Raw genomic sequence first — 27,728 nt, 5'->3', positions numbered from 1 at the left:
CCACTGAGTTTTCAATTAGCCATGCTAATTGTGGCAAAGAACCTGGTTAGCATCACAAGAACAGGAGAGTGTTTTTCAAATCTGACTAGGGGAAAGGACACCCTAAAATCACAAAGTATCTAATAAAACTTGCTCTGGAAACAATGATTATGACACCAACATGGCCTTAGACTGCAGATCAAGGTATAAAAGCAGAAGGAATATACACTTTTCTCTGTGACACACATACATATATTTAAATATATACCCATCTTCTGGTGGAAGTACCACCAGGTATTTTGTTCCAATTAAGTATTTGCCAGCAATATATCTTCCAAAAGGTAAGAGATCAACTCTTGTGTATAGCTGTGGAACATCAGGATTTGGTACCACGTATGCAACATGTGAATTTCAAAATATTAACTGGCAAAACCATATTTTGTACACATTCTTATTTGAAAATCAAACTAGCTGATTAAGCAGAACAGCTCATTCATTCATGGTTGCCCATGTGGAAAAACTATTAACTGTGATGACTGCAAAACTCACCAAAGGTAACTGCAAAATAGCTAACTTTGGAGTAATTTTTTAATAATCAGTGACAAAAAAGGGTCAACAAAACTAAGGTCCTGAAATGGATTGGGTTTGTGTACTTCAAACAAAGTAGAGCTGGGATAGTTGAGAGGACTTAAGAAGAATCTAGACTAGCAGTATATACAATAATTTTAAAGTTAGGAGGTGCATTTTGAGCCAGGGTTTTCAATGAGAGAGAAAGCTACAAACAGCCAAACATCCAGAATTAGTTTCTGCAGCTGTAACTCAAGGAACAACCTTGGAATGTACACCGTGTTGAAAAATCTGTGTTTTCATTTAGAACTACCCATTAGTGTTTTAGGCATGGGCCTACATAGAAAAATAAAGCTAAAATTTGCAACCTGCTTACCCAAATCAATAAAATTATTAGGTAGTTACCACTGTTTACATCCTAAACTCCTATAGACTCTAATCTTTGGATTTTGCAAGGCTTCGTTTTTAGGGATTACAATTTGCAAACTGTTTTGGTTGTTTTATATTGTAGTTGCAACATAAATTATATTATAAAGCCTTTTAGTGCCTCTCATTTTTAGCAAGTCCTTGACTGTTTTAGAGAGCTACATGTGTTTCATTCTTAATCATTGGGAATATTAACTCACTAATCTCCTTTAAACATTATTAATGAGTTCTTCTTTAAATAGAAACTACTTCTCCCTTTCTCAGACATCAACACAATGTTGTCAAGAGATTTATTATGTAAAAATACCATCCAATGAGTTTTCATCATTGGAAAAAGTCTTACTATATGTTTTCTATCAGGTCTCAGAATGGTCAAAGTCTACAGAAGCCAATTCCCTAAGAAAGGAACACTTGTTGATGTGCAGATGGTAGTCTATCTGAAAGCAAGTAGGATTTTTTTTGTTGTTGTTTTGTTTTAACACATAGGCTGAAGAGATACACAACAAACCATCCTTAGAACATATATCTTTAATTAATTGATATTGGTGTGTCAAAAAACATTCAGTGAGAAGATGACAAGTAAGGAAATAAGGTATCCTATGACTATTTTATAATAAAATGTTTAAAATAAAAAGGGTTAAAAAAAAAACATTTTTTTTTGTTTTTTTTGTTTTGTAATTGAAGAAGACAATTAACCAAGTATTGTCTTCCTATTTCTTATACAAGAGAGACCAAAAGAGAAGAACTTTATACAAGAAGCACCAAGAAAAGAATCATTAAAGTTTTTTGGTAAATTTTGTTTTTCAAAATTAGAGAGAAATTTGCCCAGTCTGGGATGAGCAAAAACAAAATGTAAAAACATTGAAACAAGAGGCATCTGGTATCAAAAGTGTTTGCAGAATATAGCAAAAAATAAACTGTTCCATTGGATATTATAATTTGATATGGAACATGAACTTTTAAAAATGTGATTAAAGCGACTAAAACAATCTTTTTAAAAATAATAAAATAAAAAATTGGGGGAAGAAAACTCAAATTTAATCTCAGTAGTACTTGATGTAAGAGTATAAATTCCCTCACATCTAAAATCTTGTTGTCTATATTCTAGGCTTTCTTATGTTTTCTGTAAAAAGTGATTCACACCAGGTCACATCTAAGTGACTCAACATTTTGACCTAAAAGGTTGTTTATACAATATACACATTCTTTACTTACACAGCACAATAAATTTAGCACTTTTATATTAAAAACCTGGGATACAGTAGGATTAGTAGCACCATGAAAAATAATTCTTCCCCCAAACTGACTGCAGTCTTTTATTTAATTCTGTGTGATTCTTCTATTAATTGAATTTTTAATGTACCATTTCAGTAACTGGGCAAAATATACAATTTCATCTTATAATCCTCAGAGAAAATGATTCTGGACCCAAAAAGTAAATTCATTTCCTTATTTCTATCATAGAAAAATAACAGAGGTCTTGCTGTGCATTGCTGAGGTACATTTGAATCTTCATGGTTACTAGTCAGCATGCTGTCTTAGTCATATATAGGAGCACCATTAGTGGCAGCAGTGGTAAAGTTGGGGAGTGTGAGACATTGCATCCTGGAAAATATATATATATATATATATATATATATATATATATATATATATCACATTTAGAAACACACGGGAATTCTTCAAAATGTTATGTCCTTTTCATGCATACTTGGCATCGGCTAATACGTGTCCTCAAGTCTCCTGCTTTCAGTGTTTCTGATTGAGGCTTACTGAGAAAAAAGAAACAAGAAAATCAGATTCACCTTTTCTGATTTCAATTCTTTGCCTTTTCTGGTATTTTAATTCTGTTATCCCTTCAAATTAATACCCAAATTCTCCTCTCTTTTTAAAAGTAGCTCTCCTAATAACTTAATGGCTTACTTTTAACCAACGTGATCTATATTAGTGACTGGTATTGCCTAAGAAACTTCACTGCTCATAAGTACTTTTGTGATTGTTCTCTTTGCCATTTATTAGGTTTGTATATATTTGTCTTTTCCTCTCTTTGATACTTTTTTCTAATATTCATATAAGGAAAGAGATCTTGGCAATTGATGATTGATACATGATAAAAACCATGGAAAAATGTCAAATAATGATAACTCAAAGGAACCAACACATAAATAATATCCTGAAACAGTTAAAGTCGTTATATTCCAATGATACATGCATAACTATGATTATAGGAGGATAATTTATAATATCTAAATCTTGTAAAATAGCCTACATGTCCATCAAGAGATGAATAGATAAGGAAAATGTTGTATTTACACATAATAGAGTACTACTCTGCCATAAAGAAGGATAAACTTGAGGTATTCTAGGTAAATGGATGCACCTTGAGACCATATTAGGTGAAATAAGTCAGACACACAACTTAAAATTGCATGGTTTCTCTTACATGAGAAACGCAAAATGTAAATGAAGAGCAGAATGAAAGCTAGATAATAGGAAGTAGAGAGATCTGTTTCATATGAGAAGGAAGGCAAGAGGTGGTAGGGGGAGGAGATGGGAAAATAAAAAGAAAAGACTGGAAACAGAACTTTTGCAAATGGGAAAGGGACCAAGAGATGGAAGGAGGAGGGAGAGATGGGAGAGGTAGGGGATGAAAAAAGAATTAAGATGTGTTATGTATATGTACCAACTCTCCATGATAAATGCAATCATTATGTACTGCAGGCATGTACTAATTAAAAAATAAATAAATTTAACCTGAAAACAATTTCAACAGATTGAAGTATTCTGAGGTATGTGTATTGTTCATGGTCTTATTCATTCAAACCCTTAGATTAGAGCTTTTAAAACATTTTTGAAAAGGAAATCAGTGGATTGGAGAACACAAAGGATAGCTTCAATTCCTCAGGTTGTCGCATTCTAGTAGAATAGCTGCTGACTTTTATTATTGAGCAGGTCATCTAACCTTTCTTTGTCTCTGTTTTGTTATTGGAAGATTCCTATTTACCCAGTATTAGTTAGGTCTGTTTTTCCAACTTGATTTAGGAACTTAAGGAGAACAAGTAAGAATAAAGGACACAGTCCAATATATTCATAACAATATGATGGGGATAAACCATCCATTAATTACTTCTGCCTTCCCTAGCATCTTTGAAGGAAGCTTTGGACCTGAACTAAAGCCATAGTGCCTTACCTGAACATGTCCAACACATCTATAGTTGCTAGCCAAAAGCTGTAGGAGTTGGCATAGTAGTTACACGTTCCTAGCCCATGACATTCGATGAAGGGAGCAGAACGAAACTCTTCCAAACAGGAGCCAGGTGAGGCCAGGGCTTGACCTGAGCCCTCTGCCCCTGCACTTGTATGCTAGGAAAGAAAGAAAAATGTGCCATCGTACTCATATGCCCTAATATCTTACTGAATATCCAATGATATGTACCTAGCTTAGCCAAAAACTCAAATGTAGTGAAGAGGACTAGGACTGGTAGTAAGAGAATAGTATTCACATCAAGGATAGTCAATAAAAGCAATAGGTAGGGGCCGGGGATTTAGCTCAGTGGTTCCGACGCCTGCCTCACAAGGGCAAGGACCTGAGTTCGATCCCCGGTATCAAAAAAAAAGAAAAAAGCAACAGGTAGATTATGGAAATATTTACAGAGAATGGGGGAAGGGGAACACAGTGCCTAGAGAAAAGCTATTTAAACCTCAAGAGTCTTACTATATAGAAGTGACACTTATTCCAAAAATTGGGGGTAAATGCACATATGATGGACAGTCGGCTATTATGACAAAAGCAAGAAAGTGTGTTTCATACCATCATAAAGGAGTAACCAATCCACAGAGAATCCCATCCCTGAGGACAATGAGGAATCTGGATGGTCTGACTGTGAACTGCAATCACCATAGCTGGAGCTTCACATACTACACATCTGGTAAAGGGAAGGAGAGAGCAGAATGAGTGTGAGTCTTCTTTGGAAGCCTTTCTGGACCAGGCCCATTAAGGTGTCTTCAAGGCTCAGAAAAGGACAGAATGCCCTTCGAGTATTGCTTCTGGATAAGCACTAATATACATAATAAAATTATAAACTAAAATTGCAAACATTTTTCAAGAAAAATCAGAATCATTTCTATAGCATTTTTCCATTCTGCCCTGAATTCATACATGCTATAGTCAATCCCATAACTGACCTAAAAGTTTGGCTTTGTGTGTTGCACATACTATTTGCTGTCAAGCTGCCCAAATGCAGGGTAGATATTTGGTAATGCTGCAACTGTGTTAAGAAAAATGTCTGGTAAACTGGAAAAGACAGCAGACATTTTCTTAATTTCCACCCTTTATTCTTGGTCAAAAGGACATTTATTACCCATTTGTCTATATTTAGGTAAGTGCAATATATTTAGAATTCTGGGCAAGTACTCAGGCACTTGGAAACATGGCTGACTCTCTAAAGTCAAGTAAAATAGCAATGAAGTAAATAGAGCTGAGTCTACCACGTGTTTAATAAAGAGCATGAGGGAACCTCTTAAAATATGACTGAAGCCAATTTATCACAGTTCATCTATATATTTAGAGGACAGTTTACTCGCCCAAATTGAGATTGATAAAAAAATCTTCTCTTCTCTTCTCTTCTCTTCTCTCCTCTCCTCTCCCCTCCCCTCCCCTCCCCTCCCCTCTCCCCTCTCCCCTCCCCTCCCCTCTCCCCTCCCCTCTCCTCTCCTCTCTTCTCCTCTCCTCTCCTCTTCCTCTCTTCTTCTTTCCCTTTCCCTCTCCCCTTCCCCTCCTCCTATTTATTCTCTCCCTCTCCCTCTCCCTCTCCCTCCCTCTCTCTCTCTCTCTCTCTCTCTCTCTCTCTGTCATCCTCAAAGGCATCCCCAAGTTGTGAATTTGCTACTGAAGGTTTAGTCTTTTTATTGAGTGTCAAAAAAACCAGACTTTTTAGTCACTCATCCTTTGCTGCTAGAGCCCTGGGTCATGATCAGAACAAAAGTAGCACTATCCAGCCTTCCTAGGAGATGAGTCTAACTAGGGTTCCAAGGTTGCAATTCCCCAGGAAAACTTTGCCAAACCTCAACTATAACTTTCTCCTTCCCACTGCCAACTCCTGTCAATTTGAATAATGTGATGCATGTCCCCCACTGTGAGACCCAATCCATTCACATCAGAACTACAGCAATATCCTTCAATATAATGAGTCTCTTTACTCCAGGACTAACCTTTCTATAATCTATGTTACACACTGATGGTTTTTAAATCTTCCCTGAAGTATAGCTAAAATATGGGGACTCATGATACAAAAAGTAAATTTGGCACTGAAAGCATTCTACCATTCTACTTAACTAAAAGTTAGCCCAAGCTAAGTTTCCAGTCTTTACACCCTATGCAACCTTTAAATACTACATTCTAGACACATTGTTATCCATTCTCTTTTTCTCTGCTTAGATGTCTTTCCCCTTTATGAGTGCTTGTGCCTCAGTGGTCCTTTTAGTCCATCATGGATAAGTCAATTTAAAACACATTTGTTTCATATACTCATCACAGATTTCTCCATGTAGAATTATATCATAGGACCTGGTCAAAAGTAAATTTCTCTAAAATTAGAGATTAAACTAAATATTGAATTGAATATTAAAAGGCAAACCTGTCTACTTAACTTGGGAGGAATATCATCAGATTACTAGCTTTAGACTGATTTTTAACTGGCTAAACTAACCGAGGATTGGTACAAGTTAAAGCTAAACCAATGCCTCACCGACTGATGAATGGCTGAATGCTCTGACCCTTCAAGGGTTCCATGCTCATTGGCATAGGCTCTGGAGTAGAAAGCCAGTAAGAATAGTCATTTCTTGAAGCAAAGTTGCAAACATTATTGATATTGCAGAACATGAAAGGCATGGTACTGAAGCGACGAAGACAGCTGCCAGAGGTTCCTGGGAAAAATTGGGAAGAAAAAGATGAAAGACTGCATCACGATGATGCTGTAGTTTCCGCTAAAATAATATCAAGGAATCTTTCAAAAAGAAATTTGCTAATATTTCTTAGATAATAAATACATTTTATTTCTAAAATTCTTTTTTTTTTTTGGTACCAGGGATCAGACTCAGGATCTTGCGTTTGCGAGGCCGGTGGTGGAACCACTGAGCTAAATCCCAGACCCTTTAAATTCTAACATTTATTCATATTTTTACATTTCTAAAATCAGGATGCATTTTGTAATTGATTCTGGTATTTATTGTTGTAGCCCGTTATATACTCTATAGAACTGTTTTTAAATCAGTGATGCATCTTATAAACAACGGTGTTTTACAGCGACTATTTTGTAGTTTATTGCATACAAGAAGGGCACACAATAAGTGCTTACAATGTCGTATTAATATTTCTTGCTCAAGGCCGCCCTCTTTTCTAAGACATCCCCACTATGTATCTTGGGTAGGTCAGCAATCTCATTAAGCCTAGGGATGATAAGAGTGCTAAACACTATCCACTACAATCACAGATAAGTTTGGAAGTGAATAAGTAAAAAGGAAAACATACAGCAAGGAAAAATTTAAGGGGAAAACAAAGAAACTAGTCTTTGGATTTCAGAGCAAGTAGAGGCAATATACACTATGTAAGTTATCAAGTCCTTTCTCATTTACTCACGAAAGGATGAAAAGTGTTGTACCCTCACCCATTTTATTTGATATAATATTTAAATTTTTATATCTAAATTTTTTAATCAGAAGTTTATTTATTTACTTATTTATTTATTAGTACATTTTAGGTATAAAATACATTTACATTTATCATTGGGTGTTTGTACAAGAACATGATGTATTTTAGTTCTTATTTTTTGAAATCAGAAGTTTAAACTGATACTATACAAGTATTAAGATATTAGTTATTGCCTCTAAGCTCCAAACCCACAGTTCTAATAGTCTACTTTATAATATAGGGGACTAAGAATTCACAAACCACATTTGTACCTTGGCAACTGTCATTTGGTGTTTTATGAAGACTGATATTTAAAAACAAACTTTTATATCACTCTTTTAAAGATATCCAATGCAATAATTTGAAACAACATCATTTAAAAAATTATAAAATCCTCCTTAACAGTGGGAAATTATATGTTAGTCTTTTTGTATTTGTAAATTTTATTTTTTTTCAATTTCTTTCACACACTTTAATTCTAATGTATTTTTATTTTGAGAAGTCTTTTATTGGTTATATTATATTTTGCTAAAATAAAAATTTAATATAAGTTTTTAAAATTTTCTGTGACCACAAAGTTTTATTTGTTAAATATTTTATTTTGATATATCATGATTATTGTTGTTAATTCACAATTGATCAAAACTATACATTAAAAATTTGATAATTACTGAACAAAAAGGAAACTATTATTAGAAGACTTTTTTCCTTTTTTTCTTTTTTGTGGAGCTAGAGATTGAACCCAGTCCCTTACACATGCTAAGGAAGTGCTGTACAACTGAGCAACAACCCCTGCCTTCAAAATTCATTTCTCCAGGGGGAAGAAGTACTGGTGAAAGCCTTCACACTGAGCTACATACCAAGCCCCCCACCCCATTGAGACAGGGTCTTGATTATTTACTAAGGTGCCCCGGGCAGGCTCAAACTTGAGGTCCTCTTGCCTCAGTTTCCCAAAGTGCTGGGATTAGAGGAGTCAAAAATACATTTTTTAATGAGATGGTTTGGAACTGTATTATAGAACCTCAGTTAATTTAAACTTTAATAAAACTATTATTTTGAATGGTCCCTGAATTCATCTCCCAGAGGTTTTCACATTTCAAGGCAATGTGCCATAACATGATTCTTTTATAAAGTTGGTGATGAATGATGGTAAAGGGTATAAGAGAAAGGTAATTACCCACAGCATATTCACAGAGATAGGCTTTAGGAGAAAATATATAAGAAAGTTGAGGATTTGAAAATTGATTGCCTGTGAACCTCTTGGAAATTCTTCATGTATCCAAAGGGGCATTTTTATCTCAGACTTAAGATGCCAGATAAAAGATCATAGAGCATCAAAATTATTTGGAATTTTTATAATAGGTTTGAGAGGGCCTAGGAATCTTTTCAAAGTTTCCCAGGTTTGAAATTGCTGATTTAGTTTCATTTATTCATTTTGCTGGGAAAAAAACCTGGTTCAGAGAAAAGTGACTGTTTTAAGGTCACATGAGAATGAATGCCAACATGGTATAATTGAAAGAAAAGACAGATATAGAATTGGCAAAGGATGGATTCATGCCTTATTTCCATTAGTTTTTACCTGTGTGTCTGTTAATACATCAATTAACCGCTTCACTAGTTTGTGTATAAAATGAAAAAAAACAAAACAGTATTGTGCTCATATCTTTCCTTATCATTGTTGTGAACAATAAAATTAGGCAATGGATAAAAGAGTGTTTTGTACACTGCATGGTAATTTCAAAAGAAAACTAACTTATTAGCTAATTTGGGACAGAGCTGGAAATGCCACTGGTTTCAAAAAGAAAAGGACCAATCGTTCTTAGCATTTTTTTTTTCCTGTGAGACACAAAAGCTTTAGTATTGTATCTGTCTCTTCTATCTTCTTTTTATAACCCTTCCACTAATTCACAACAGATTGTATTTATTGGATCAGGTGACTCTTCCTTTAATTTCAAAGCTATAATTACCTCTATTGTTTGCTTAGCCATCAAGATATTTCTTTTTTTTTTCTTAAATTATTTTATTGCTACATTTTAGATATGCAACACAATTACATTTCTCATTAAGAATTGTACCTTTACATGATGCATCTTGGTTATCATTTTTTCTACATTCCTAGCCCTCCCTTCATCCCCTCCACCCTTCCCTATTTACAAAGACTTTATTTCCATTTTTTCCACTTCTCATCATTTTTCCTTTCCCTTCTTTCCTTTCTCCTGCCCCTCCCACTACCCCTACCCCTTTGGACCTTTTCTTCCTATTTTGCATTATCGATTATTCATTCTAATCATTGGTACATTTTAGGTATACAATATAATGACATTCATCATTGGAAATTTGAACCTTTACATAGTCTCTCTTGGTTCTTATTTTTCACCCTTGCCCAGCCCTCCCTTCAACCCCTCCAGTCCTCCCTATTTAAAAAGATTTTGTTCCTATTTTTCCATTTTCTCATATTAATTCCATTCCCTTCTTTACATTCCCCTACCCCTCTCACTTCCTTTCCTTTGCTCCCTTTCTTCCTATTTCACATTACCTATAATACCTTTTAGTCCGTATTTACACTTTCAGTTTCTCACACCAGAGAAACTATTTGGTATTTATATATGTGTGTCCCATTTATTTCACTTAAGAGTATTGCCTCAATGTGCATCCACTTAGCTATAAATGTCTCTAATTTCTCATTTTTTATGGCTGAGTAGTACTCCATTTTATAAAAAAAAAAAACACATTTTCTTTATCCAGTCTCCAGTGGATGGGCATTTGGGCTGTTTTCAAGTTTTAGCTATCACAAACTGTGCCACTATGAACATGGGTACACATATATCACTGTGGTATGATTCTTTTAATTCTTTGGGGAAGATCCCCAGCAGTGGAAAAGCAGGGTCAAATGGGACTGCCAGTCCTAGTTCTTTGAGGTGTCTCCATACTGATTTCCACAGTGCTTGCACCAGTCTACACTCCCACCAGCAGTGGAGCAAGGTTCCTCTTTCCCCACAGCCCCACCAGCATTTGTTATTGGTTGATTTCATGATAGCAGCCAATCTTTCTGGAGTGAGGTGGAATCTCAGCCTTGTTTTCATTTGCATCTCTCGAATGACCAGTGATGTTGAACATTTTTCCATGTATTTATTTGCTATTTCTACTTCTTTGTCTGAGAAATGTCTGTTCATTTCAGATGCCTATTTTCATATTGGGTCTTTAAATTTGGGAGGTCTGATCTTTTTAAGTTCTTTATAGATTCAAGATAGTAGACCGTTGTCTGAGGACAAGCAGGTGAAGATTTTTTTCCACGTTGTGGGTTGTCTCTTCACACTGTTGGTGGTTTCTCTTGCTGTGCAGAAGCTTTTTAATAAGAAGAGACCCCACTTGCTGATTGTTTTGCTAGTTCACGGGCAACTGAGTTTTTGTTCATAAAATGTTTTCCTATATCGATGTCTTCAAGAGTTCTACCTAACCTCTGTTCCAACTAGATCAGCGTTTCTATTTTAATATTTAGATCTTTAATCCATTTTGATTTTAGCTTAGTGCATGGCGAGAGATATAGGTCTAGTTTTTTGGTGTTTTTTTTTTTTTTTTTTTTGGTACTGGGGATTGAACTCAGGTCCTTCTACTCTCAATGCAGGCACCGGAACCACTGAGCTAAATACCCAGCCCTCTAGTTTTAATTTTTGGCAAGTTGAAACCCAATTTTTACAGCACCATTTATTAAAGAGGCTATCTTTCTTCCAGTGAGGGTGTTTGGCTCCTTTATCAAAGATGAGATGGCTGAGTTTGTCTGGCGTTGTTTCTGCATCTTCTAATCTGTTCCACTGGTCCTCAGGCCTGTTTCTTTGCCAGTACCATGCTGTTTTTATCACAGGAGCTTTGTAGTATAGTTGCAGGTTGGGGATTGTGATACCCCCTGACATGTCTCTGTTACCTAGAATTGCTTTTGCTATTCTGAGTCTCTCCTTGTTCCAAATAAATTTTTGGATTATTTCTCAAGGTCCATGAAGTATGCTGCTGGGATCTCAATTGGAATTGCATTGTATCTATATAGCAGTTTTGGAAGTATGGCCATTTTCTCTATATTAATCCTTCCTCCCCAGGAGCAGGGGATGTCTGTCCATTTTCTGATATCATCTTCAATCTCTCTTTTCAGAGTGCTATAGTTTTCAGAGAAGAGGTCTCTGGTTTCTTTCATTAGGTTGATTCCTAGGTATTTCAGTTTTTTGGATGCTATTGTGAAAGGAATTATTTGCCCTATTTCTCTCTCAGTGAGTCTGTCATTTATGTAGAGGAAAGCTATTGATTTTTGTGTGTTGACCTTGTAACCAGCTACTTGACTGAATTTGGTTATTAAGTCTAGAAGACTTTTGGTGGAGTTCTTGTGGTCTTCTATATAGAGTATCATGTCATCTGCAAATAATGACAATTTGACTCTTCATTTCCTATCTTTATTCCTTTTATTTCTTTCTCTTGTCTAATTGCCATTGCTAATGTTTCCAGAACTATATTGAACAAGAGTGGTGATAGTGGACATCCTGGTCTTGTTCCTGATTTTAGGGTGAAGGATTTCAGTTTTTGACCATTACGTATGATACTGGCTGTTGGTTTCTCATAGATGGCTTCTATCAGTTTAAGGTAGAGACCATCTATTCCAATTTGTTGTAAGGTTTTTATCATAAATGCATGTTGGATTTTGTCAAATGCTTTTTCTGCAACTAGGGATATAATCATATGGTTTTTGTCCCTGGCTCTATTGATATAGTGTATTACATTGATTGATTTGCATATGTTGAACCATCCCGGCATCCCTGGGATGAATCCCACTTGATCAGGGTGTATGATATTCTCTATGATCTTCTGCATTCTATTTGCCAGTATCTTATTAAGGATTTTTGCATCTATGTTCATTAGTGAGATTGGCCTATAGTTCTCCTTTTCGGTTGGGTCTTTCTCTGCTTTGGGGATCAAGGTGATGCTTGCTTCCAGGAATGAATTTGGGAACATTGCTTCCCTTTCAATTTCATTGAAGACTTTAAATAGTCGTGGCAGTAGTTCCTCTCTAAATGTCTTGTAGAATTCAGCAGTGAAGCCATCAGGGCCTGGGCTTTTCTTAGTTGATAAGTTTTTAATTACATTTTCAATTTCATTGGTTGATATTGGGTTGTTTAGAATTTTTAGGTCTTCTTTGTTCAACTTTGGTAATTCATATGTATTTAGGAATCTGTCCATTTCTTCTGTGTTGTCCATCTTATTGGTATATAGGTTCTAGAAGTAGGTATTGATGATCCTCTGGATTTCTGCTGGGTCTGTTGTAATTTCATCCTTTTCATTCCTAATTGCATGGATTTGGGCCTTTTCTTTCCTTTTTCTGATAAGAATGGCCAAGGGTTTGTTAATTTTGTTGATTCTTTCAAAGAACCAACTCTTGGCTTCATTGATTTTTTGTATTGTTCTCGTAGTCTCCATTGCATTGATTTCTCCTCTGATCTCTATAATTTCCTCCCTTGTATGAGCTTTGGGGTTGTCCTGCTCTTCTTTTTCTAGAAGCTTGAGGTTCAGCATCAGGTTGTTTAATTAGGATCGTTCTGTTTTCCTAATATGCATATTCACTGCTATGAATTTCCCTCATAAGACTGCTTTCATTGTGTCCCATAGATTCTGATATGTTGTGTATTGTCATTGTCATTTAATTGAAGGAACTGTCTGATTTCTTCTTTAATTTCCTCTGTGATCCACTGGTTATTCAGAAGTGTGTTGTTCAATTTCCACATGTTTATGAAATTTTTTGAGTTTCTTTTGCTATGGATCTCCAATTTCATTGCACTATGGTCTGATAATGTACAGGGGATAACTTCAGTTCCTTTGCACTTACTTAAACATTTTCTATGTGTGAGTATGTGGTCCATTTTGGAGAATGACCCATGTGCAGCTGAGAAGAATGTGTGTTGTGATTTTGTGGGGTGGAAGACTCTGTAAACATCTGTTAAGTTCATTTGTTCAAGAGTTCGATTGAGTTCTAGTATTTCATTACTTATTTTTTGTCTAGTTGATCAATCTATTTGTGACAGTGGGGTGTTGAGGTCCCCCACTATGATTGTATTAGTGCATATATGACTTTTCACGTCTGTTAGTATCTGTTTTATATAGTTGGGTGCACTAGTGTTTGGTGCATAGATATTTATGATTGTCATCTCTTCCTCTTGGATTCTTCCCTTTACAAGGATGTAGTGTCCTTCTTCTTCTCTCTTAATCAGTGTTGGTTTGAAATCTACTTGATCTGCCAAGAGGATAGCTACACCTGCTTTTTTTCGGGTTGCTTTCGCATGGAGTATTGTTTTCCACCCTTTAACTTTCAGTCTGTGAGTTTTCTTTTGAATTAAGTGTGTTTCTTGTATGCAGCATATTGTTGGATTTTGCTTCTTGACCCATTCTGCCAGTCTATTTCTTTTGATTGTTGAATTGAGACCATTAACATTGATGGTTATAACTGAAATGTATTGACTTGTCATTGCCATGACTTTTTGTTTTTGCTGGGTTCTCCCCCTTTACATTTAATTTCTTGTCATGCCAGATGGGTTCATTCTGCTTTGCTTCCCGGGGTTGTGATCCTCAATGTCTGTTTTAGGATATTTTGTAAAATTCTTTGGAGTGCTGGTTTGGTATTCATGAAGTTCCTAAGGTGCTCTTTTTCATGAAAGTATCTTATTTCTCCATCAATTTTGAAAGATAGTTTTTTTTTTTTTTTTTTTTTTTTTGGTTCTGGGGATCGAACTCAGATCCTTGCACTTGCAAGGCAGGCAGTGGAACCACTGAGCTAAATCCCCAGCCCCTTGAAAGATAGTTTTGCAGGGTACATCAATCTGGGTTGGAAGCTGTTTTCCTTTATGGCTTGAAATACATCACTCCAAGCTCTTCTTGCCTTGAGGTTTTGCCTTGAGAAGTCTGCTGTGATTCTGATGGGTTTTCCTTTGTATGTGATTTGTTTCTTTTCTCTAACTACTTGTAGAACTTTGTTCTTCTGTTGCATATCTGGAATCTTTACAATTATATGCCTATGTGTAGATTTTTTTTTGATCAAGGCTATTTGGAATTCTATATGCCTCACTTATCTGTATGTCAAATTCTTTTCCCCTCCTTGGGAAGTTTTCTGCCATTACTTCTGTGAAGAGTTTTTTTTATGTCATTTGCACTCTCTCCTGTTTCTTCATTGACTCCAATCAGTCTTATGTTATTCTTCTTCGCATCATCTAGCAGCTGCTGGATTGATTTCTCGTGTTCCCCTAAAATTTTGAAACAATTTTTCTTTACCTGGTCATTAACTACAATCTTATCTTCTGCATTTGAAATTCTGTCCTCACATTGGCTCATTCTGCTGTCTAGACTTTCAGTGGAGTTTTTTATCTCCTGGAAATCTATTTGCATCTGTTTTATGGATTCCATTTTTTTCCTGTGTTGGGATTCCATCATGTTCCTCAGCTCCTCTCTAGATTTATTAATCATGTCTTGCACTATGAGCACAATCTCTGCTGTTATCTGTGAAATTATTTCTGATTTCATTTTTTCCAGATCCTCTTTTGTTGCTAGTTCAGTGGGTCCAGGTGGAAGATTGAATGTAGAGTAACATAGTGAAAGTGGGCAATTCCAGAGGCCTTCATAGAGAAATGAACTAGTCGAGCAGAGCAGTAGATGCTGTGCACTACAATAGCAGGTGAGTGACTCCAGCCCAAGTGACAGCTATGTCCCCTGGAGATAGTGCTTGTTCAGCAAATAAATGTATGAAAAAATGTGCAATGACACTGGTCATTCAATAAATGCAAATAAAACAACACCGATATTCCATTTCACTCCAGAAAGAATGGCTATCATCAAGTAATTAACCAATAACAAAAGCTACTGAGGCTGTGGAAAAAAAGGAACCCTTTTCCATTTTTGTAGGAGTATAAATTAGTACAACTGCTAAGGAAATCAGTATGGAGATTCTACAAAAACCTGAAATTAGAGGTTCCATTTGACTCAGATGTTCCCCTTTTGGGTATCTTCTTGAAAGAATTAAAAGCATCATGCCACAGTTATATGTACATATCCATGTTTATAACAGCACAGTTTATAATAGCTAAATCTTGTAAACAATCCCTATGGCCATCAACAGATGAATGGATAAAGAAAATGTGGCATTTATATGCAATGGAGTACTATTCTGCCATAAACAATGATAAACTTGAGTTATTTTTTAGGTAAATGGTTGCACTTTGAGACTATAATTTTGAGTGCAGCAAATCAGAAACACAAGTTTAAATATTGCATTGTTTCTCTGGTGTGAGGAACCCAAAATGGAGAGTAGATACTGGAAAGTAGGAAGAACATGCTCAAATGTGAAGGGGAACATAGGAGGGGGAGGATGAAGGGAAGGAAGGGAAAAGGGAAAAAAGAGAATGGAAGGAAAAAATGGAAACCAAACTTTTGTAAATGAGGGGAGGAAGAGTTGAAAGAAGAGGAGGGGAATGGGAAAAATAGACGAATTAAGATATATTATGTACAAGTACAAATTTCCTATGATTAATGTGATTGTTATATATGGAAAATATATACTAATCCAAAATGGGGGGGTTGGCAATGTAGCTCAGTGTCAAGGTCCTGGGTTTAATCGAGAGAGAGAGAGAGAGAGAGAGAGAGAGAGAGCAAATTACTACTTTATTTGGCTTTGTAAAAGGACTTATGACCATTCAGCTTCCATGTAAGTTGATGCACATACTCTGATAGGCTAGGGGATGGCAAGGCTAACACTATACCCTGGGAACAGAGTAAGATGGGCAGACCTCTTGGGTTCTGCTGCTGCTGGACTATTTTCACAGAATGAATGGAACAGCCAATGAGACCTCCAGGTAGCCTCTACTATAGACATCTCAGAAACTGGGAGCCTGGACTATCTCCTTCTTTATGGAGGCAAATGAAATAGGCAGCTTGAAGTCAAAGGATGAGACCTTGACATCCAAAGTCAAAGTTGTAGGGCTGAGGACTTAGCTCAGTGAAGCCATGCCTGCCTGGCAAGCACAAGGTCCTGCATTTGATCCCCAGTTCCGGGGTGGGATGGGGAATAAACATCAAACTTGTAGGAAAAAAATCTTGGGGATGTAAGAGTCCTTAAGAGTCATTAGCCCAACAACATTCCATCAAGTAAGCCACTTACCTCAGCATAGAGAAGATACAGTGGAACACATCAAATGAACTGGATTTCTGGATTTTTTTTTTTTTTTTTTTTGGTACCAGGGATTGAAATCGGGTCCTTGTGCTTGCAAGGCAAGCAACAGAACCACTAGGCTAAATCCCTGGCCCTGAACTGGATTTTGTATGGAAATACAATGTTTTATATGACTTTAAACTGCTCCAATAATACTTTACAAAGCTAAGACATTTATTTTAGGATGTATAAACTAGTATAATTAAACAATGACCTTACTTTCTTTGATCTAGGATTCAAGACTCTCTTTATAATTTATCTTTCAACCTGACAGAGACCAGTGTCAGAGAAGAGGAAACTATGTCCTCTGAATTACAAACACCGTCCACTCAAGCAGTGGCTATACTATAGAGATCCCAGGGAATCTGTTAGCTTAATAAATAAGCTAACTAAATGAGGCCCTTTTGAAAATGCCTTGCTTTAGGCCAAGAATTGTACCTCACACTAGCTAATGAATTCTTTTAGTTTAAGATTAAATATTTATTCAAAAATTATAAGGAATATATTTAGTTGCCCTTGACATGGTCTTCAATTTGGAAGTCCCAAAAGAATAGAGTGATATACTTTGGCCGAGGTTACTCTAGAACCCATCAGTATTTTTGAAACAAACCCAAAAGGAAGAAACAAGGTGCTAATTATCTTACCCAAGTCTTGACCATGGGCTCTTTTATTTCCTTGTACATACAAGAGAGAAAAACCTTCAGAGATCTGGACTGTTCTCTGTGGGCATTGTGGTGCATCCACTGTCTGGCTGTGGCGTGTGATGAGAAATCCATGGGCAACTGAAGTGGTTCCAGGGGGACCTGGTGGACCTTGCAACCCATCTAGTCCTGGAGGACCATCCAAACCACGGGCACCTGTTTCCATGAAATCATCAGTATACAAGATTAAATAAGCTCTGATCCACTATTAGGGCTATTGACAAAATATAATGACTTCATTTGATTAGTGAATTTATTCAATATTTATAGAGTGTCTATAAAGGCACTGTCAGATATTATGGGCACAGAGACAAATAAGATATGGTTCCTGTCCTCAAAGAAATTTAAATGCATTTTTTTCTTCTGATGTTGGTTAGAAACATTAGACACTAAAATACTAGGTGAACTTTAAATGGGGAGAACTGTTACATATGGGGAGCCTGTATGTTATCTAGTCTCTTGATATTGAACCCCATGACCAAATTTCAATCTGCTGTTTTGTTCATTAATAGGAAAGGAAAGGTGTGATTTCCATTAGTCTGTCTGTTTCAGTGGTGCTTTTTATTTTCCTTTGAATCTGTCTGTGGAATTATTCTCAGGCATATCTTGTTTAGAAAATAGCCTAGAGCATTCTGAAGAAGCCATTTCAAAATGCTTATTTCAGTCTTCCACTGGGTCCCCTTCCCAATTTAGCCTCTTGATTTAAGCACAAGTTGTATTTATACAACTTTTTTAACCACTGTGTATATAGATTTTCATCTTTAAAAAACTTCAAAACAATACAGGTAATGAAGATGACAGTAACTTGTTTCTTCTCTGGAAATACAAAACTAATCAATTGGCAGGGCACTGGCTCTAGAAAGGCTGTAGGCTAGCACCACTCTGCCTTGCTGCCACTGATTTTTGTTTTTGCAATACAAATCCTTCATGTTTATATTATTTAGAGTTGCTAAAATATTTTTTTTTAATATTTTTTTTTTTGGTACTGGGGATCCAACTCAGGTCCTTGTCCTTTCCAGGCAGGTGGTGGAACCACTGAGCTAAATCCCTGGCCCTCATAGAGTTGCTAAAATATGTAACAATGTATTGAGTTTATGGTCTTCTATTTGTATTTTAGAAATCTTACATTCGTGTATTTTTTTGATACAAGTTGACTCAAATTCTTTTTGGAAGTAGATAAACTACAGATGGAAATTTAGTAGATATCAGACTTAATATCATTAGGAGTATCTATTAATGAGTGCCCTCAAAAATCTGCATATCAATCTCAGCAAGACATGTCATCATAACTCTCAAAGGTCTACAAGGATCACTTAAACTTTTCATTTATGTTACTCTATTTTGTGGGGGGAAATTACACCTTAGTGTGATAATTTCAAATAAGATGGCTTCACAACAGTTCAAAGTGGTTGAGGAAGTTAAGTCAATACACTGAAAATTAGCAGAACAGATAATTACAGTGAGTACTGGGAGGAAGAGCTGGGGTTTCAAGTCCTCTAAACATAAATAAAAGCAACTTTTTATGCTTCTCTTATAGTGGCCAATCTCTTCAGATATGCCTTCCTATTTTTGCCCAGCTCCAGATTCACCAGCTGGGAGCTTCCTCCCTTAAGAAAAAGATCTCAGCTCCATGTGGAAGCCTACATTCCAAGTCTTCCCGGATATAAAGACTGCCATCAGCAGCACTGTTTTAATTGTCTTACCTGGCTGGCCTGGCAGACCTGTGTCTCCTTTGCGCCCTCCTGCACCATCAAAGCCAGGAAGTCCATTACGTCCAGGATCCCCTGGAGGACCAACTGGACCTATAGCAAAAAAAATGGGGTTTTCAGATATGGGTAGAAAATGTTCACATCCAGCTAGATCTCGGAGACTTAAGTTTTTTGTTTTGGTGGTACTGGGGATTGAACCAGGGCCTTCACACTGAGCTACAACCCCAGCCCTTTTATTTTTTATTTTGAAAAAGGTCTCACTAAGTGGATAAATTGCTACAGCTAGCCTTGAACTTGAGATCTTCCTGTTTCAAACTCCCAGAGTTCTGAGATTGAAGGTGTGTGCCACCATGTCCAGCTAAGAGTTAGACTTCTTAGGACACTGAACTTAGAATCTGATTTTATTTTAAATCTGGGTAAATGAAGGAATAACTCAGACTCGGCAAATATAGGCAAGGACTTAGCTTTAAACATTATATTTGCTTCTGGGAAGATTCCCTTAATATGGCAGTTTTGTTCTTTGACTTCAGTCAGCAGTGCAGGTCCAAACTTTTGCTATCTATCCCACAATAGGTAGGACTGTTGTTACTGCCAGGTACATTTATGGAAAGACTGTCACTCAGTTACTCAGGAGGAAAAGACTGAACTTAGTGCTAGCTTTTTTTTTAACAATCAAAGTTGGCTATAAGCATAGAGTCAAATGGTCAAGTACACAATAATTTAGAAATCAGCGGGGGCCTGGAGGGTACAGCTCAGGGGTGGAGCACCTGCCTAGGATGCATGCAAAAGGTCCTGGGGGTGAGTTCTATCCCCAGAGGAGCAGTCTTTCTACTAGCTGAAGTAGATAAAGTACTGGATCTTAAAAGCATGTCCATTTCATTACAGAGTTTTTAACACTAGCCTACTTGTTCAAATAAGAACGCTCAGAGGGGGAAATATGACTGCACCTAGAAGAAACCCAAGTATGAGAAATTAACATTTTCAAGGAAATAGGTCCTGCTGTGGTCCAGTATTCTAGTTGCTGAGAATCCTATTGTCAAAGACAAACTCTGAAATGTAAGTGGAGAACCAGAGAAATGTCCTCCAATAGGCAGGACTTCAAAGATGATCTAAAAGGTACCTGGTAAGCCTTGAGGGCCTGATAGTCCTGGTGGACCTTTTAAACCAGGCTGGCCAGGGATCCCTGGAGGACCAGCATCTCCTTTGATTATAATACTGTGTCCTGAAGGACCAGGTAATCCAGGAGGACCTAAGAAGCCAAACACACAAAGGTGAAAGTGGGGAAGAAAAAGTTCAGAAGAAACAGATGCCAAAATGACCTAAGTTCAAAATAAATAATTAGTGTGAGAGAAAAAAGCTACATGTATTTGAGTGCTGCCATATCTAACAGAAATCTGTTTGGGAAAACTACCATTATTTCACCCAGAAAACTGAAAAGTAACTAACTTTCTTAGGGCTAGTGAAAAAATTAGGCATATCATCCTACTTTCAAGACTTGAGCACTATTAGTTACTGATGTGTCTAATTGATTACCAAACTGTGAACACTGGTGCCAGGAAAGACAATCTCATTCCCTGACAAGTCCATTGTGTTTCTGATATCATTTGCAGTTCTTGTTTGTAATGCTTGTCCAGGAACCCCCTGAACCAATAGAGGAATTTTTCAGATGCCCTCTTTTACAGTTTACAAGAAACATCTATAAGCCTCTCAGCAAAAGGACTATTTTAATATAAAAATATACAAACATACATATGTAACTTCTTCTTGTGATCTGTTTAAGTGAATACGTGAGAGCTGTATCAAAGCCAGTAAAAATCTCAATTAAAGCATTCTTATTGATTGTACATCTTATTAAATTTGAAAAGTCTGCTATCTACATTAATAAAATAGAAAGTTTAAGAGATTAGCAAATTATGGACTTCCACAGTTTGGTTGAAAGGACACTTAAGTAGCTTCAGGAATATTTCTTACCTGGGGATCCAGTAAGTCCTGGTTCCCCCTCAGGGCCAGTTGAACCAGGTACTCCAATGGGTCCTTTCATGCCTGCAAAGACAGTACAAACAATTGCACAGCAAAGCAACAGGGCCACAGGCTTTACACAGACAAATCAAAACACGTGTGTCTTGGCCCAAAAGTGTTTAATAGAAAGGGAAACCTTCAAATACCCCTTCAAATACCTGGGAATCCTGGAACACCAGGAAGACCAGGATCTCCTTTCATTCCATTGAGACCTGGCCGGCCAGGATTACCCTGAATAAATAAAATCATTAATGTTAGAAATAAAATTGGGGGAGAAAGGAAGGGAAGTGAGGGCAGAGGTATTGTGTAGTAATTTACGGCAGTGTCTGTAGAGCTAAATTTCTAGGATTCAAGTCCCAGTTTCACCTATTACCTTGCATGACCCCAGCTGATGATTTGATCTCTTTAATCCATTGTTTCCTCACCTCTAACATGGAGAAAACAATAGTATATAACTTGTGCTTCATGGAGTGGTGGTGAGGATTTAATAAGACAGTTCATATTAAATGTTTCGAAAACTGCATAGGCTGTGTATTTAATAAGAGTAGCTAATGTTTTATTATTAACAAAACAGTTGTTTTTTAGCTTAGAGCTGAGGCAATAAATGCTTGGATTAGAATCTGCAAATGTAGAAATGCTAAAATTTGAAATACTTAGTATCATAGGGCCTGCTGATCGATTTTGAGTGCCATAAAAAGTATGGAAAGAGTAGAAAATAGCTCTAAAACAAATCTAAAGTACAAAATAGCAAGATCATTTAAAAGGCTATTGCACTAGTCCAAGTGTAGGAAAATTAATTTTGTAATAGGAGCAACGGAAAAAGGGGTAGAGTGACAATATATTTTTATGGTAAAATAGGTGAAAGTGCTGAAAAAAAAGCAGGTGGAAGCATGTCAGAAAGGATCCAGCTTGAAGGAGCTTTCAAATCTGAGACAATATGACCACCAACATAAATAATAATAGTTAGAAAATTTGTAAGTCACTGAAAAAAATGAGAAATTTTGAGCCCATACTGATAATAAATATGTAAACAAACAGGGAGAAGGGACTCTTGCTTACAGCAGAGCTGACTGGGACTGTATATGCAGAGTTAGTACTAGAGTTGGAAAATCATCAATTTACCACTATTCCAGCAGAAAGTGTGTGAAGTAAAAATCATTAATAGATTTTAAAACTAAGGGGACATTTATATTTGCAAGAATTTAATGTACCTTCACACAATTTTGCTTGTTAGGAGGAAAATAACAACAATACAGAGGAGAAAATAGAGAACAACTTGATTGGGTGATCAAAATTAAAATCACAAATGAGGGGCAGGTGGGCACCAGGGACCTTCTTATCTGTTATGCTGGGAAGGATACAATATCACTCATGCAATATTTCAGCTGAGGATACACAACCCAAATTTAAATATGAAGAACATCTGACAAAAAATATCCTATTTTTAAAATAAGCAAGGTGACAATTTTTTAAAATGTCAAGGTCATATAAGAAAAAAGTATGATTAGGAATGTTTTCAGATTACACAAGACTAAAGAGATATGACAATTAAATGTAATTCATGATTTGTCCTAGATACCATTTTAGAGGGAGAAATGCTAAAAAGAACATTACTAGCTTACTTAACATAATTGGAACACTAAAGGCAGAATTTAAAGTATTATATCTATGTTCAGTGTTCTAAATTTGATAATACACTATGGTTATGTAAGAGAGTTTTTTTTTTTTACTCTTACATAGGGAAGTATTTAATGGTAAAGGGCCATGATTGATAAAACTTATTCTCAATTTTTTCAAGAAACAAATATGTTTGCACAAATATATATATATATATATATGTGTTTATATACACATATTTACATGCACACCGAGAAATACAGAGAGAGAGAGAGAGAATAAAGGAGGCTAAATGAGGCCAAGCGTAACAATCAGGAGTCTTGAATGCAGAGGTATAAGAAAAAAGAATGAAGTAGGGAGTGACTAGTGAATGAATAAAGGGAAGACTTAATTTTTAAGACTAGGTAACTAGAAGTAGAGCGATGCCATGGAAAAAAGGTTAGATATAGAAAAATTTTAAGGGCCACAGCTTTATAGAAAGTTTTTTCTGCTATCAAGCAACCTTCACAAAAGGCAGCCCAGACTGTACTGGCTATCAAAATTTATTAACAACCTGCTGGAATGAATGGCAGCAACTTTGAGAACATATAAAAAAGTAAGTTCCACTGGGTCATTCAAACCAAGATAGAAAGCAAATGATTGGATATGCTGTTATTTTCTTTTCATAGGTGAAGACAGAAATCCAGAGTGTGTTTTCCTCATAGACACAAGGCAGAAATGAGTAGCAGAGCTGAAATTTGACCCTAACTCTATTTAATCTCAAAGTCTAAACTATTACCACTCACCATAATTACTTTTCTACCGCTAGGCTCATCCACATGCAATGTTTTGATATTCACATCTCTTTTGCACAAATTTGCTTTCACTGAAAATAAAGTATCTTTTGAGGAACCCTCCTGGTATCATAGAACAAAACACCACTTAGTTGTAAATCTTCTACTTTCATTTTAATTCACCAGTGAGCCACGTAGAGTCTTGTCTGTGAGTGCTAATTAAATGCAACAGTTTAGAATTCTCATTTGAATGCAAACACCCACACTCATCTCTCATCAAATATCTACTCCCATTTCCTACCGAGAGTCCCGGTGGTCCTTGATCTCCTTTCAGACCCGGCAAGCCAGGTGGCCCAGGTGGGCCTGGGTTTCCCCTTTCTCCTTTAACATCTCCATTTCCAGGGAGACCACGGGGACCTTCTGGACCTGGTAGACCTTGATGATGCACAACAAATGACAAAATTTCACTATAGCATAAGAGTAGTTTAAACATCAGTGTTTTAAAATATCAATAATCTTCATATTAGTTTGCAGGTAAAACTGACACTACATTAAAATATATTGATCTATCCTGATTCTCTTCCTAATGGAAATTAGATTGGGTTCCTTTTGTTATTAATGTTGGTTTGTATACCCTTGTACCCTTCTGGTTTAAATTTTATTATTCATTCAATCCAATAAGCATATATCTAAAGGACTCGGGACATAATTTGTTTCAGAATTCCTAACAAAGTATTTGACTTAAACTGAAATGAAACAGACACAGTAGGGCACTGTTCTCAAATTAGAATAACCTTGAGATCTTGTGATTCAGATTCCTGGGCCCACCTCCAGAGTTGCAGCTTTAGTAAGGCTGGGGAAGGCCTAAGATTTTGCATTCTAACAAATTCAAGGAATCCAAGCCACTGTGGTTAAAATTAAATCCCTTGGGGCTGGGGGTGTAGATCAGTGGTAAAGAAGCTCAAGTGAGAGGTCTTCGGTTAATCCCCAGTAGGATAAAAATAAGTAAGACATTAAATAAAAAATAAAATTGCTTTATTTGTAAGAAGTTACATTTATTCATCTTTTATTACTACGCAATGAAGACATTTACACAGATTAACTTTAATTTTGTTCTAGTGACATGCTTGATATATAGGAATATTTTTAAAGGTCAGAATTTAATCAATATAGCACTTTAAACATTTATTTATTAATTTGGTACTGGGGATCAAACTCAGGACCTTGTGCTTGAGAGGCAGGCACAGGAACCACTGAGTGAAATCCCGAGCCATTAAACATTTATTTTAAAGATGTTTTCCTGGGCTGGGTATATCGCTCAGTGGTAGAGCTCTTGTGTAGTAGATGTGAAGCACTGGGTTTTATGCCCAGCACTGCAAAAGAAAATTTTCATAATTTTTACATTTTAAATATTTTAAAGAAAAAATTCTGGATATATCATGTGAACAAATAAAAATAATTTAAAGTGAGATTTCACTAAGGTTTTTCTTTATGCTATAATTTTAACTTTTCTTTCTAAATAAAAATCTCAGGTCCATTAAGAGACCAGGAACATCTTATCATTGACCAAGTCTTTTTAAATAAAAGCTCCCCAAAATGAGCCCATATATAGCACATACACCTACCTTATCTTCTCTGGTAGCCTCAATTTTTTATTGCTCTCAACCAAAATTAAAAAAAAATACCTAGGAATTATTTTTTGTTGCTGTTTTGGTTTTTAGAAACAGGATTTCAATATGTAGTTAGTTCAGGCTGGCCTTGAACTCACTATGTAATCCAGATTGGCCTCAAATTTGCAGTGCTCCCCCTGCCTCAGCCTCCCAAGTGTTAGGATTACAGGTTATCTGCTACTGTACCCGGTCTGTAGCTATTACTTTTAAAGGAATTATCATGGGCATATGAATTTAGAATACTGAGCTCAAGTTTACTTATGGACAGAGGGCCATTTTTTTGATCTGAGATCAAATTTCAAATTTAGTTTCTCTTTCTCAGAATCAATGGTTACTGACTAAGAACACTGGAACCTGGAGTTAGAATGCTGGGGTTCCAATCCCAAGTAGATTAATCATCAGCTCTTTGATTTACCAAAATGATTAATTTCTTTGTCTTCAATTTCTTCTTCTATAAAGTGGAAATAAGAATAGTGTCTGCAGCCATGCATGGTGGCACATTCCTGTAATTCCAGAACTATGGGAGACAGGTATGAGGGTTGTAAATTCAAGTCCTGCCTGCAGAATTTAGAACATGTATCAAAATTTTTAAAAAGGGGCTGAGAGTATAGCTCATTGTGAAAGCTCAATCCTCAGCATTGCCAAAAAGAAAAAAAGAAAAAGAAAGAGTAGCATCTGCTTTAACAGGATGTTGTAAAGATTAATGAAATTGTATTTATAAATTATTTAACACAGTGCCTGGCACATAGAAATAATAAAAGGGGTGGTATATTTTTATAATTATTAGCACTATTACCTTTATTAGTAAAACTAAAGATAAGAACATATGGTAAAATATGAACATGTTTATCATCTTTCAGATGTTTTTATAAAATAACATGACTGTATCTGGCACATGAGAAAAAGAAAGCAGGTTCATAACACAACAGCAATTGTTTGTATTGTTAAACAATTTAATTCATATAGTCACTTTAACCTGATAATCAGACAACACAGAAATTCCCTTAGGGATCATAAAGAAAGATTTGAGGGTACTTTGTACTTAAGAAACAAAACAAGCAAAAACACAACTGCTTAGTTCAAATGCATTAATAGAGTTTTCTAAGCAAACATGTTAGTTTGTAGGATTTAGATTAGAAATCGGGTAGCAAATCAGCTTATTAAGAGAAAAATAAACTGTGAAACAACCTGACGAAAATGACAAGGGAAGGTTTAAGATAGGGAAAAAGGAAACTGATAATCTTTCCCAGTTTGGGAAGTTACCAGAGCACTTGAAAATTAAAACAAGGGTAATATGCTTTTTACAATTAAAGGGGAATGTTAAGGATTTTACATGCAGATACATGCCTGCTGTTTAATCCTTCAAATTTAAATGAGTGAATTAATTACTAATGACATATAGGACACATAAGTTAATTTTTAACAGCATGTAATAGTTTCCCTCTTCCATTACTGAAAATAGCCACAAATAAACAGAACACTGAAGCAAACAAATTTCTTTCAAGAAAATAAAATCAATATGCAGAGATTATAAATTGGCCATATATCTGCCTAAATAAATGTCTTAATGCAGTCTAGAAGGCAAAAGTGTATTTTCATTTAAAATTCAACAGATTTTTATGTAGGATTATATATTATAAACAATCAGAACCACAAAGACTTGATATCATTTCAAACTCAATTATAAATAAGCCACACTACCTTCACCAAAATGTTAAAATTCAAGCAGGTAGTATTTGAGGATTATCGCTTTTATTTTGAAACAGGATCTCACTATGTAGTTCAGGCTGGCCTTGAACTCACTGTGTAGCCCAGGCTGTCCTCGAACTCATGGCAATCCTCCTGTCTCAAGCTCCTAAATACTGTGATTATAGGCATGGATGTGCCACCATCCCTGGCAGCATTCTGCAATAGCTTCTAAACTTTGCTTTTATTTATAGCAAAATAAAGAATATATCTCTTATCACACATATCAAGCATTAAAATATAATTGACTAGTGAAGAGTCTAACCTTGAAAACCTGGCAAGAGCAGAGTTCACCAAAGCCCAAAGATCAATGTTAGCAGTATCAGACATCGCGTAGTACAAAATAAGATTATGAGTTAGAAGTGGTTCACATTATAGCACACGTTAAACAGTAATTATCTTTGCCAGCATTTCTTAGACTTATGGCATAATCAGTATGTACATACTGGAGATGGAGAGCCAAACTTTTCAAACTGAGCTTGTTACAGAGAATAAGCTACTGGCCTTCATCAATCCAAAAAACGGAAAAGTCTACTGAGGACACTGTGTTAACACCCCTACTGTGGCTTTCCAAAAGTTAGCTTCTCAAAACATTGAAGTTGGC

The 27,728-nt window shown here is 36.0% G+C and overlaps 1 protein-coding gene across 3 annotated transcripts in view; it reads right to left on the bottom strand.

Annotated features, from left to right (window-relative positions):
* Window positions 1-1,485: 1,485 nt before the first annotated feature.
* The window catches only part of Col4a5 (collagen type IV alpha 5 chain), a 375,874-nt gene continuing 349,631 nt past the window's right edge, over window positions 1,486-27,728 (bottom strand). For 2 of the 3 annotated variants that reach the window (XM_087196749.1, XM_087196751.1), the window contains 10 exons: window positions 24,010-24,143; window positions 21,477-21,549; window positions 21,271-21,342; window positions 20,420-20,548; window positions 19,294-19,392; window positions 17,534-17,746; window positions 6,720-6,897; window positions 4,784-4,898; window positions 4,163-4,335; window positions 1,486-2,744 (listed from right to left, as the gene is read on the bottom strand). In XM_087196749.1, coding sequence (XP_087052875.1) covers window positions 2,663-2,744; window positions 4,163-4,335; window positions 4,784-4,898; window positions 6,720-6,897; window positions 17,534-17,746; window positions 19,294-19,392; window positions 20,420-20,548; window positions 21,271-21,342; window positions 21,477-21,549; window positions 24,010-24,143 — 1,268 coding nt within the window. In that variant the 3' untranslated portion in view covers window positions 1,486-2,662. The remainder of the gene's footprint in view (window positions 2,745-4,162; window positions 4,336-4,783; window positions 4,899-6,719; window positions 6,898-17,533; window positions 17,747-19,293; window positions 19,393-20,419; window positions 20,549-21,270; window positions 21,343-21,476; window positions 21,550-24,009; window positions 24,144-27,728) is intronic. The other variant, XM_087196750.1, reaches the window with a different exon arrangement.

Source organism: Heterocephalus glaber, unplaced genomic scaffold (assembly GCF_053883595.1).
Source record: "Heterocephalus glaber isolate CG9 unplaced genomic scaffold, H.glaber_assembly_v1.0 deba00001613, whole genome shotgun sequence".
NCBI lineage: Eukaryota > Metazoa > Chordata > Mammalia > Rodentia > Bathyergidae > Heterocephalus > Heterocephalus glaber.
The sequence above is the reverse complement of the archived record's forward strand: the minus strand, read 5'-3'. Positions and strand labels throughout refer to the sequence as shown.